General features: G+C 38.1%; 1 protein-coding gene across 2 annotated transcripts in view; it reads right to left on the reverse strand.

Moving 5' to 3' along the window:
• Window positions 1–7,294: 7,294 nt before the first annotated feature.
• The window catches only part of GRB14 (growth factor receptor bound protein 14), a 71,880-nt gene continuing 65,614 nt past the window's right edge, over window positions 7,295–13,560 (reverse strand). For both annotated transcript variants that reach the window (XM_081314480.1, XM_081314479.1), the window contains 3 exons: window positions 11,986–12,073; window positions 10,328–10,421; window positions 7,295–8,141 (listed from right to left, as the gene is read on the reverse strand). In XM_081314480.1, coding sequence (XP_081170606.1) covers window positions 8,007–8,141; window positions 10,328–10,421; window positions 11,986–12,073 — 317 coding nt within the window. In that variant the 3' untranslated portion in view covers window positions 7,295–8,006. The remainder of the gene's footprint in view (window positions 8,142–10,327; window positions 10,422–11,985; window positions 12,074–13,560) is intronic.

Below are 13,560 nucleotides of genomic sequence, written 5' to 3' on the forward strand. Positions count from 1 at the left end.
AAAATTCTTTAAATATATGTATGCAAACACAAAATTTTCTGCCTGTTTTACAAGTCTACCAAACATGAAAAAAATGAACCTTCATGTTGTCCTCATTTCTATCATAAATTTGAAGTACTTTATAATTCTAGATAATTTTTCTGGAGTCATTTTGTTTTTAAAAAACCCATCTGTTTTAGGTTATATAACATAATGTGAATTCAATCTTTTCAACCACATATTTCCCCACTGTACCAAATGCATTATGTTCATCATTCTTAGCCCATTTAATCATATACTCTTTCACTTGTTTGTCCTCTATGTCAAATTTCAGCTAGCCTTTATACATTTTGGCAATTATATGTTCATCATTTGTACATAATTTAGCTTCAAATTCTGTCTTTTGTTCTGCAATTCTAAATGTTCTAATTTAATCTTGAATCTTTCCCTTAGCTGTGCATACAAAACCATCAAAAACTAAATCCCTCAGCAGCCAATCGTTCTCTTGATTTCATCTTATATTCTCCATATACTTGTTCTAACAGTTCTCAGTAGGTTAACCATTTCTCTTCACTTGCTGTTTCTTTCCTATAAAATGCTTCTTGTGTTAAGACCCACGAAAGCATTTTTGGGTACAGTCTGGGTTTATATTATTCCATATTCTCAATATGGTACTTCTGATATAGTGATTTTAAAAATCAGCATTTTTAACTTTCTAGTACTACAGAAAGGCATGCCATCCAAACCTCAGATCATGCCCTTTTAATTCTAAAATTATTTCATTTCTCAGTAGCCTTCACGCTTTCTTCCAAACCAAACCGATGGTCACAAAATATAGTTTTAAATCAGAAAATCCCCTCTTAAATGATTTCAAACAATAAAAGACTTCAAGTCAAAGAATATCTTCTCCCAAAGATGGTTTCCTGCTTCCTAAAGTTTTCAAGCTTTCTTTGTTTTTCAATTCTGACTTTTTCTGACCGAATGAACATCTTTTGGCCAGGATTGCCTGCCTGCCTCCTTGAGTTCTTCTTATAAGTTCATGCTTGTGTCATTAATGATAGTATCTTGCTACCTTGTTTTCTGTCATCCTCAACTACTTTCAATCTTTCATCGGGGTCTTCTTTAGAGACCCTTGCCTCGGCATTAGATGTTATTGAAACTGAACCAAAGTAAATCGATGATGAACTCTGAGTGACCAAGAGAAGTAAAAAAAAAAAAACAACCCAGCAACAGAGAGCCAATGATCTCTTAGATGACAAGAACAGGAAGTGGTCTGAGTGAGTAGGAATTAGGAGATGCACAACGGCAGATTCTGATCATATTTTAATGGCAGACTTCAGTTATAAGAGGAAATGTGTATCCAGAGGCAGTGACCATGAATAATGCAAGCCATGCTGGAAGAAATAGGAATAATGATATAAACCAAAGATGAAATCAAGAAGCTCACTGAAGACTTCTGACTTGGGTTGTCCATCCACTGCAGACCCTCTTCCCCAATTTCCCAGATCAGAGCCTGCCAGCCTAGGATGTATGTATGTTTGTGTACATGAGGGGAGGGAAGGATAATTGATTGTAGAAAATGCTTAAATTTCTATTTTTAAATTTCCGATCTCATATCTCCTATTTTACCGCCGCTGCATAGAGTGATGTCAGATGGCATCAAATCAAATCACGGGGCAGAAGGCACGAACACTCAAGATGACGTCTAAAATTGAATAACAGTGTCCAAAATGTCTAATCTTTAGTTTTATATTTGTTCTTCCGGTGAACACTTTGGTTTTCCTTCATCAAATAATGAATGGTTTATTCTTCTTAGGTTCCAAAATATTCTCAATGGTCTTCCCCAGCAACAGAATTCACAGGCATTCATTGAACCTTTGTGATGGTCCAGCTTTCATAGCCATACGTTACAACTTAAAAAACATATATAGCCTTGTTGTTAGCATGAACTCTGCACATTAGTATTCATTTTCCTCCTGAATAGCAGGCAGTTCTCTATTTGATGGTTATGTGTGAATTGTTGAGCCTCAAATGATAGTTTGTTTCTACAGCTTTTTCTTCTTTGCATTGAACTGGCATCGTCCATTGACCCTATCTTAGTGTTTGTTTGTTTAATATTGAGCAGAAGAGCGGTTTCTGTACTCTATACAGTATTTTCTGGCGTATAAGACGACTGGACATATAAGATGACCCCCTACATTTCCTGTTAAGAGCCTTGGTGGAGCAGTGGGCTGATGCCTCCTTAAGTAACACCAGCTGCCTGCAATTAGTGCAGGTTCGCATCCCACCAGGCTCAAGGTTGACTCAGCCTTCCATCCTTCCGAGGTAGGTAAAATGAGGACCCAGATTGTTGGAGGCAATTAAGCTGACTTTGTAATAATGCCGCTTGGGGGATGTATGAAAGCCCTAATAAGCAGGCATATACATAGAATGAAGGCTACTGCTAAGCTTGTAAGCTGCCCTGAGTCTTCGGAGAAGGGCGGGATATATATGTAATAAAAATAAAAAAATAAAAAAAAATAATTATAGGGTTTGGGCTATACTCGCCGTATAAGACTACCCCTCTTCCAACGCACACCAAATAAAAATTAAAAAACATCAGATTTGATTTTAATATGGTAATTTTAATTCAAATGCTTATGACATGCAGGTACTTAGTAGGAAAACTGTCACTTATAAACATAAGGTTGTTTGTCATCAAACATGTAAACATAAAACAGTGCAAGTGGATTAAACTTAATAATAATAATAATAATAATAATAATAATAATAATAATAATAATAATAATAATAATAATAATAATAATAAGTTGGAAGGGACCTTGGAGGTCATCTAGTCCAACCCCCTGCTAAGGCAGGAAACCTTATACCATTTCAGACAAATGGCTGTCCAGTCTCTTCTTAAAAACTTCCAGTGTTGGAGCATTCACCACTTCTGGAGGCAGGTTGTTCCACTGGTTAATTGTTCTAACTGTCAGGAAGTTTCTCCTTAGTTCTAGGTTGCTTCTCTCCTTGACTAGTTTCCATCCATTGCTTCTTGTCCTGCTTTCAGGTGCTTTGGAGAATAGCTTGGCTCCCTCTTCTTTGTGGCAGCCCCTGAGATATTGGATCACTGCTATCATGTCACCCCTCACCCTTCTCTTCGTTAAACTACACATACCCAATTCCAGCAACCGTTTCCTATTTTCCTAATTCACTTTTTCACTTTTCCTAATTCACTCTAAAGCTTTCCCTGCGCAGAGCCTTAAGTAACACCAGCTGCCTGCAATTAGTGCAGGTTCTCATCCCACCAGGCTCAAGGTTGAGTCAGCCTTCCATCCTTCCGAGGTAGGTACAATGAGGACTCAGATTGTTGGGAGCAATAAGCTGACTTTGTAATAATGCTGCTTGTGGTGGGGGGGGGTGAAAGCTCTAATAAGCAGGCATATACATAGAATGAAGGCTATTGCTAAGCACATTGATTTGTGCTTTAAATTGTAAGCCGCCCTGAGTCTTCGGAGAAGGGCGGGATATAAATGGGATTAAAAAATAAAAAGACCAAATGGGAGATCCGCTCCAGGTTTTCCAGCCAGCCCGCCCAGTTCCTGAGTCAAATGTGTCCTTAGAGCTAAGCAGCTGCTCTGGCTACGGCATTCCCTACCTGCCTTTCAAGTTGCTCTTGCATTCCCCACCTGACTACAGCTGCTCTTCAACTTTAGAAGGAAAGACGGCCAGACCCCAGCCTGTAAAAAATCACAGACTGCAGCTTCTACTCCAATTGGTCCCGCTTTCCCTGCGCAGACTAAATGGAAGATCCGCTCCAGGTTTTCCAGCCAGCCCTGTCCCTAAAGTTTCAGCACCCGGCGTATAAGACGACCCCTGACTTTTGAGAAGATTTTCATGGGTTAAAAAGTCGTCTTATACGCCAGAAACTACGGTACTTTCGCCTTCGATAAGAAATTCTTTTGAGTTTCCCTCCCATTCAGCCATTTAAATGGTATCATCGGCATAGCTGCTCAGAGTTGCCTCAAACTGCTAGATGGGTGGCAAATACATTTAAGGATAAATTTTTAAAAATTCTGATGTTACTGATATTTTCCCCAGTGTCTTCAATTCTGATTTTTATTTCTTCTAATTCCTGTGATTTATTCTGGATGTAAGACAAATAAGGATACAATATGCAACTTTGTGCTGTTGTTCAGTAGTCTGAATATTCTTCAGCAATGCCCAATTTTGGTCCAGGAATATAAACTGTGTTTTCCATATCAGCTTACAACTACACAAGGCATACAAATATAACTGCATCATTTTGTAAGACTCTTAAGTTCTCCTGTTGGTATTTCATCAGCCTCTGCATCTTTGTTCATAGCAACATTTTCTAGGACCCATTTAACTTAACTTTCCAAAATACCTGACAAGTTCAGTGACCAAACCTTTATACAAATCATAAATTCTGCCATCTTCTTGGTACAATTTTTCAATTTATTTGTGCTATCTCTTTATTTCAACAGATCTTTGCCATCTTTTACTTTGCATAAAATTATCCAGTATCTCGATTTCTGTAATTTTCTTGAATGAATCTGTTATCCCATGCGATCCCCAACTATTAAATTTTTAAAATTACATTCTCAGTTTGCTTTTCGTACTGAGATAGAATTCCTTGTTCTTGTTGTTCTTCTCTGGAACTAAATGGTTAATTGTATGATATTTTTGTTTTCTATTGCTTTCTGCCTTCCTTCAGTTGTTTTCAGCATCTCAGCAGATCACTATTTTTCCTCCTTTTGCTTTCTGCATTTTGGGTTATCTTTTGTTTACTTCCTCTTTAAAGATGTCACAAATTGAAGTTCAGATTTCTTAGACACTCTATTCATCAAAGCTGAATCTAAAGAATAGATTTCTATTTTTTGACCTACACTGCATAATCATTGGGTTCCTATCTTGTTGATCTGATTATTTTGTTTTCTTTAGTTTAAGACAGGGGTCTTCAAACTCGGTCCTTTTATGACTCATGGACTTCAACTCCCAGAATTCCTCAGCCAGGCACACTGACTGAGGAATTCTGGGAGTTGAAGTCCATGAGTCATAAAAGGGCCGAGTTTGAAGACCCCTGGTTTAAGATGTAATTTTGTAAGAAATTGTTTGATAGTCAGCCCTGATTTGCTTTTGTTGCCTGAATACAGTTTTTCCATCTTTTGCTTACAGGGCAGTGTTTCTCAACCTTAGCAAGTCGAAGTCCAGATGTCTCAGTGGCCAAGGTTGAGGAACACTGTTTGTAGAGTATTTCGTTGATTTCAATATTGTCCATCTGACAATGACCATGTACACAATCATCTTCTAAGATGTTGGTAGAAGGTATTTGCAATACGGTAAATATTGAATCTTCTTCACAGAAGCTTGCAGTCTGTTTCCTGCTTTGCTTCCTACATCAATGCCAATGTTTTTTCTGTTATTGCAGATTCTAATTTACTTGCAACTTCGACCTTTCGGTCTCTTATAATTTTTCCTTTTGTTGACAAGTTACAGGGTTTTGATAGATCTATTTACCCTGCCACTTTCACGGTCTCTGTAGTTGGCACAGAAATTTTGGTGATTGTGATACTGATTGGCTTTCCTTGGATTGAGATTAGCTTTTCCTTGGAGAAAGTAAAATAAGGATTATCTGCTCTCAATTTTTTTTTCCAACTTCTTAAGGTTTGAAGGCTTCTTTACAAGTGTTACTTTTCTCTTTCCATTTCATTCTGTTGGCATGGAACCCAGAGGGGAATATTGAGGCATATTCTCTTAAAAGTTTATTCAATTGTTTTTCATTGAATTCCTTCATTAAGATAAGATCCACTTAAGAGGAAGATTCTCAACAGAATAATCAATCAGAAATTTAATTTCTTGATGGTATTCTTAAAAACATCTTGTCTGTGAATTTTTCTACAGTAATCAATGGTTAAAAATACTTTGTAAAATTATATCTTGTTTTCCTTTATTGTATCATGATTGTTGTGGCTATTTTTATACAATCTCTTGTCAGTTAAAATTATATAATTTATTCTTGGAAAATCATAAGTAAATAAGAACTCTAAGTTAGGCACACGAAAAATTCACTGAAAATTTACTCTCTTGGGGCTTGGGGAAGCTAAGTTAATGTTTTTGTAGGGGCCCTGTCATGTTTTTATTATTGTGGTTGTTTTAGTCTAGGGCAGGCATGTCAAACTGTCGGCCCGCAGGCCAGATGCATCATAGTGAAACCGTGCCCACCCCATTGCCGGCAATGGGGAAAAAGTCACGATACATCACACGACATCACATGACGTCACGAGTTTGACGTGCCTGGTCTAGATTATCTTATTTTGTTTTAGGTTTTTGACTGTTCTGTTTGTATTGGGTTTTATAAGCTACTCAGAATCTATAAATTTAATACAGGTAGTTCTCAACTTAGAATTACAATTGAGCCCAAAATTTCTGTTGCTAAGTGAGACATTTCTTAAGTGAGTTTTGCCCTATTTTATGATCTTTCGTGCCACAGTTGTTAAGTGAATCACTGCAGTTGTTAAGTTAGCAACAAGGTTGTTAAAGGAATCTGGCTTCCCCATTGACTTTGCTTGTCAGAAGGTCACAAGATGTTCCCATGTCCCAGGGATACTGCAACTATCATAAATACGAGTCAGTTGCCAAGCATCTGCATTCTGATCAGGTGACCATGGGGATGCTGCAACGGTCATAAGTGTGAAAAATTGTCATAATGGTCACTTTTTTCAGTGCTGTTGTAACTTTGAATGGTCACTAGTGAACTGTTGTAAGTCGAGGTCTGCCTGCACATAAATGTTGTTTTGACAATTAAAAGTACTAAATGGGAAGGTAACATATCAATACCTTTATGAAGGGGTCACGTCAAATGTCCTTTAGCTATTTTGAATCACATTCAATCTATACAGTGAATCATTAAATGGAATAATGAGATTTGTAGTTTATGATACCTGAAAGGTTGCAGGCTGCCTTCTTACTCTCTAGAGATTTAATGGATAAGCAAAGCCTTTTACTGTAAATCTGTACTATTATCAAAATGTGAGCTAGCTCTAGCTATTGTATTTGCTCGGTATCTGTGTTATCCAAGATTTTGCAAACAAATAACATTTTTCACTCTTACTAAATTCTGAAACCATCATCTGGAACACAACACATCAAACTATGTCTGGGTCATCTTTCTGTATATTGGTGATGTAAAGGGAAAGAAGAAATTGCTTAAATGGCATTGCATGGGTTATGTTCCTATGAACATGCCTTGGTGGAGCAGTGGGCTAATGCCTCCTTAAGTAACACCAGCTGCCTGCAATTAGTGCAGGTTCGCATCCCACCAGGCTCAAGGTTGACTCAGCCTTCCATCCTTCCGAGGTAGGTAAAACGAGGACCCAGATTGTTGGGGGCAATTAAGCTGACTTTGTAATAATGCCGCTTGAGGGGTGTGTGTGAAAGCCCTAATAAGCAGGCATATACATAGAATGAAGGCTACTGCTAAGCTTGTAAGCCGCCCTGAGTCTTCGGAGAAGGGCGGGATATAAATGGAATTAAAAATAAATAAAAATAAAAAATCTCATCATATGCAAAAATCAATGGAAGGTGTAGTAAACAAAGGTACAAATGGGTAAGTGTTCTATTTCTACCCTGTACTCAGATGTAGTCCTAGGAGTATGTTTTTGCCGTTTAATAATTGTAAGGAGAAAATAAAGAAGACATTTGAAAAAAAATAGTGAAAAAGACATTTATTGATATTTTGAAAAATACTCCCTAGGATTCCAGCACTGCACAGTTATACCACTTCAGCTTGAAGTTCATATTTGGAAGATTAACCATTGATTAATCAACTCTAATGCAAAAGTACTGCATTTTGCTTTTCTGTAGAAATAGAAGCTCTTCTTTGTAAGCTGAAATTTACATTCAATTACTTCTTTTTAAACTTCATTCTCATAACAAAGTGCTTTTTCAAAAGTAATGTTCTGTCTTGATTTGTTATTCTAGTGAGCCTGGGTGAGGTGATGATATTTTAGCTAAAGTGCAATTCAAGCACAGTAATGTTTTAACTTGCAAGGAAGAATGCCTTTATTGAGTTGGTAAAACTCCACGAGTTGAATAAGATCAGAGAATCTAGTGTGACCATCATCCAGTGAATAAAAGAGTTTGCCTTCCTCTTCTAACTGCAAAGGGAGACAGGAAAAAAACCATAATCTATCATGTACTGTCAGCAGGCAATTAAGATAAGACAATGATGGCGAACCTTTTAGAGACCGACTGCCCAAACTGCAACCCAAAGCCCACTTATGTATCATCGGGTGCCGGGGTGTGTGTGTGGCCCATTGGGTGGGCGTGGCTGCAGTGGTAACGGTAGACTGGCTGGGACAAAAAAGTTCAATCAATCAATTCCAAATTTGCGAGATCTTTAATAATAATAATAATAATAATAATAATAATAATAATAATAATAATAATAATAATAATAATAATAATAATAATAATAATAATAAAGTTGGAAGGGACCTTGGAGGTCATCTAGTCCAACCCCCTGCTCAGGCAGGAAACCTTATACCATTTCAGGCAAATGGCTGTCCAGTCTCTTCTTAAAAACCTCCAGTGTTGGAGCATTCACCACTTCTGGAGGCAGGTTGTTCCACTGGTTAATTGTTCTAACTGTCAGGAAGTTTCTCCTTAGTTCTAGGTTGCTTCTCTCCTTGACTAGTTTCCATCCGTTACTTCTTGTCCTGCTTTCAGGTGCTTTGGAGAATAGCTTGACTCCCTCTTCTTTGTGGTAGCCCCTGAGATATTGGAACACTGCTATCATGTCACCCCTCACCCTTCTCTTCATTAAACTACACATACCCAATTCCAGCAACCGTTCCCTATATGTTTTAGCCTCCAGCCCCCTAATCATCTTTGTTGCTGTTCTCTGTACCCTTTCTAGAGTCTCAACATCTTTTTTACATCGTTGTGACCAAAACTGGATGCAGTATTCCAGGTGTGGCCTTACCAAAGCATTGTAGAGTGGTATTAGTACTTCACTTGATCTTGATTCTATCCCTCTGTTAATGCAGCCTAGCACTGTGTTGGCTTTTTTGGCAGCTGCAGCACACTGCTGGCTCATATTGAAGTGATTGTCTACTAAGACTCCGAGATCCCTCTCACAGTTACTACTATTGAGCAAGGTACCACCTATACTATACCTATGCATTTGATTTTTCCTGCCTAAGTGTAGAACCTTACTTTTTTCACCATTGAATTTCATTTTGTTAGATAGTGCCCAGTGTTCGAGTCTGTCCAGATCCTTCTGTATCTTAAGCCTATCTTCTGGAGTATTGGCTATTCCTGCCAGCTTGGTGTCGTCTGCAAATTTGATGAGTTCCCCATCTATCCCCTCATCCAAGTCGTTAATGAAGATATTGAAGAGCACTGGGCCCAGAACAGAGCCCTGGGGCACCCCACTACACACTTCCTTCCATGTAGATGCAGTTCTATTGAGGACCACATGCTGAGTACGGCCTGTCAGCCAGACAGGTGCTCACTTACCATTTTCTTGCCTATCTTAACTTGCGTTTCTATTCTGTTTTTTATGGCACTGGTTTGGGTAGGTTGGACTGTTTTTTCCCTTTGTGTAAAGACAGATGCAAAAACCGAATTAAATAGTTCTGCTTTCTCCCTATTGCTTGTCACCTTCTTTTTTTTTCCCCTGTAAGAAGTTGAAATTGATTGATGGAACCTTTTTTTTTTCCCCACATGGTGGTGGAGGCATAAAGCGAAAAGGTTTTATAAAACCCAGCTGAAGGCCTAGGACTGGGGTGACAACGCACGTGCCCACAGAGAGGGCTCTGCATGCCACCTGTGGCACGTGTGCCATAGGTTCACCACCACGGAGATAACCTTTATTGTCATTTTTTTTACTGTGGGCACAACGGCACACATCAAAAATGAAATTTAGTTGCCCGCTCACAAAGTGGAACACATTCATGACACACACCTAACCGTGCTATATACACATACTACTATTATGGATACATATGGTAGCAGCATCTCAGGTTTTATTTAATAAAACAATATCCATCCTCTCTCAAAAAAACAAGTTCTGTGAAATATGAACTATATCTTGTAAGACACAAAGGAAGAAAAAGCTAGAATGATAGTCCCATATAGGCTTATCGGGATATGTGTCCAAACAGATACCAAAGTCATAATGAGAAGTTGATATCCCAAATAAGAAAGTAAAATTTTCATGAGAAACATGGCTTTTGGTTTGGAAACTTCTCTTTCATAGAAAAGTGCAAAACCATGGGATTTGGTTCTTGTCAACAGAACATCAAAAGATTTGATTCAGCACCTTAATAGCTATACTTACCGGCACAATTTGGAAGTGCTTTATTTTTAATCCATGGCTTAATGACAACACAAAAGTTCTGGGATTGCTTTGACTATCCCGTACCAAGAAAACTCTATGGAAAAAAAAAGGAAAATATGGTCAAGCAAGTTCTGAAATTATGTCCTTAAATAATGATATCGGAGCGCTAGCAAAGGAATTTTTTTTTAGATTTGTTTCATCCTACCTCTATTATTCTTATAAATAACTCAAGGAGGCGAGTTAACATTCCTTCCTGCTTCTATTTTCTCCAGAACAATGTTTCTTATCACATTTTATTTTACCTCTTTATTTTTTAAAAGTAAAGATAATTAACATTAATTGCTATATTCCATGTGTTGCAGTATCCATTATGAACTTTAGCAGGTCCACGTCAGGAAAAGGGAAATTTGCCAAGTGAGTTTAAGGTATGGAGCTTTACATTACACTATGGACAAAGAGGGAATAAAAGTGTGATAAATACTGTATGTCTTATACTATTGTACCCACATGAAGCTCAAGAGAGATAACATAAAAAGTCCCCAAATGAACGTAACTGACATCTTTAAAAACTAGCAATTTTATCAAACAGCAAAAATGTCTCTCTACATTTTCTAATAAATGACAACACTAGGCAAGGGTGCCCACTTTCTCTTATTGTTTGTATTTGCTTTAGAAATCTTTGTGGACAAGATTCAAACATATTGGAGATTAAAATTCAAGGTCAGGAATAAGAATTGAAACATTATGCTGACAATGTAGTCCTAAGCATTATGTAAATACAGAGGTTTATAAGATAGCTGATGAAAACAATCAAAGACTTTGGTGAATGCTCTAGAGACTGAGTCAATGAAAAGAAAAGGAAATAATGACAAGATACTTAACCCCGGATGAAGAAGAGCTTTGTTTAAAAAATAAGTCTGGTTATGAGATAACCAAATAAATAAATCCAATGAAATTCTTACATAAATATTTACATTTGACAGGATGCAAAGACGTATTTCAGAACAATTACAATCAATTGTGCGGAAAATATATTGAGGGTAGACAAACCAAAAACTTTCTTGCTAGATCTTATCTTGACAATAAAAATGAGCATATTACCCAAGATGATCTACGTCTTTCAAATGACACCAATTTCAATGTCAGTCAAAATCTTGCAGGAATGGCAAAAGAAGAATAAAGAGATTTATACAGACTGAGAATCTCCATAGACATGTCAAGGGTCTTGAACTGAGTCTATGTAGAGGGCTTCTGAAGTTAGGACAAACTGAAAATAAGCTAGGAGGTATTTCAGATACAGGTAGGTACCCTTACTGAACTACCATTACTTCATGCTTGTTTGTTTGACTGATTTTAAGGCTGCCTACTCGCTGGTGACTTTGGCATCCTACAGAGGGCTAAAACAACAGCCATCATTAAAAAAAGTCAAGGATGCCGGGAGGAATAAATCAGCTTATATGAAACTGCCGCCAGTGCTTAGTGGGAACACACATAAAATATCAGAATCTGCTGGAAGAGTCAGGGCTGAAGTTCTTGCCCAAAGACCAGCAGGTCAGGGTCATGTGGATCTTGGGGGGGATACAATTCCATAGGGTAGGTGGGGCAACATAAACAGCCAATCACAAAATATAAATATCAAGGGGCAGGGGGAAACTTACCCATCCACCAATCCTTGCCTCAGAATCAGTTGGTGTGCCTCTTCTCTAGAAATCTTATGATGAAACCACGGCTGTGAACTGTGTATAGCTAAAAACACGGTTGTAGATCAAGTCTATCTCATATGATTCTAGAGTAAAGTAATACACCTTTACACTCTGCTTCAAATATCTGGGGATTATTTTCCACAAAGTGGCTACTGCAAAGAGTGTGCCAAATTCCTAGTCCAAAGTGCCCAATACAGTATTGTAGCAATTCTGGGCTTTTTTCATGCCAGACATATCCATTTTATTCCATTTTTTTATTCAAAAGCCCTAGAACATATATTATATGAATTTAACTTGGGTCACACCTTCAGTTTGAATTAATCTGGTCAAAGGTCTGAAAGGCTATCTCTTAAATTAGTAATTGCATTTGTAATTGTAATTGTATTCCCAATTTTATTTTGCGGCTTGAGGCTAGATGTTTGAAGCAGAGTTGAAGATCTAAATCAAATCGTGACCTACTGGGCAACATTTTAAATCGATCCCTTTGTGTTTGGCTCCTTTTACACTGGTAAAGGTAAAGGTAAAGGTTCCCCCGCACATGCGTGCTAGTCGTTTCCGACTCTAGGGGCCGGTGCTCATCTCCGTTTCAAAGCCGAAGAGCCAGCGCTTGTCCGAGGACATCTCCGTGGTCATGTGGCTGGCATGACTAGACGCCAAAGGCGCACGGAACGCTGTTACCTTCCCACCGTAGTGGTCCCTATTTTTCTACTTGCATTTTTACGTGCTTTCGAACTGCTAGGTTGGCAGAAGCTGGGACGAGTAACAGGCGCTCACTCTGTTACGCGGCACTCGGGATTCGATCCGCCAAACTGCCGACCTTCCGATCGACAAGCTCAGCGTCCTAACCCACTGAGCCACCGCATCCCTATATTTACACTGGTAGATGACTCTTATCATCCTTCTTGGAATTGCCTTCTGGAAGCATGGTTCCCATCATATAGTTTTCTCTAGTGTGCTGGAAAGCCAGTGGTTCCAAGTTACTATTACTTGAATAGATTCAATTGTTCTTTGAAGGCAGCTGATAATTTTTATTTCATGTGTCGGTTCCCATTTTTTTTAAAAAAATATTCATGTCATCATCCCTGGTGGTTTTATTTAGGAAATACATAATTCCATATAGTCTAAGTAGCTTGAATCAACAGAATGTATCCTTCTAAGCCAAGGTTCCTCAAAGTGGCCAGTATTGACCCTCACAGGTTGATGGGACTATCCATTATTATTATTGTCATTATTAATATTTCTAGTACTATTTGTTACAGTAGTATTTATTAAATTATTTTCATATAACAGATGTTTGGGTGGGGAGGAGGGTCAATCAATAATCTGAAACTTCATGAAAGAGTCAATAAGAAGAAACGTTTGGGGACTCTTGCCCTAAACATGTATTTTATAAAGATATATAACATTCTCTCATTGCCTTGCTTCTACGGTCCTCCCAAGTTTTTTTTTTCCTTGCCCAGAAAAGTATCTGCAGAATCTTTTTGTCAAAATGGCAAAAGCAACATTGCCCTATAAGTTCCACATCATGGC

The sequence above is a fragment of the Vipera berus genome (genome assembly GCF_964194415.1).
Source record: "Vipera berus genome assembly, chromosome: 1".
Lineage (NCBI taxonomy): Eukaryota > Metazoa > Chordata > Lepidosauria > Squamata > Viperidae > Vipera > Vipera berus.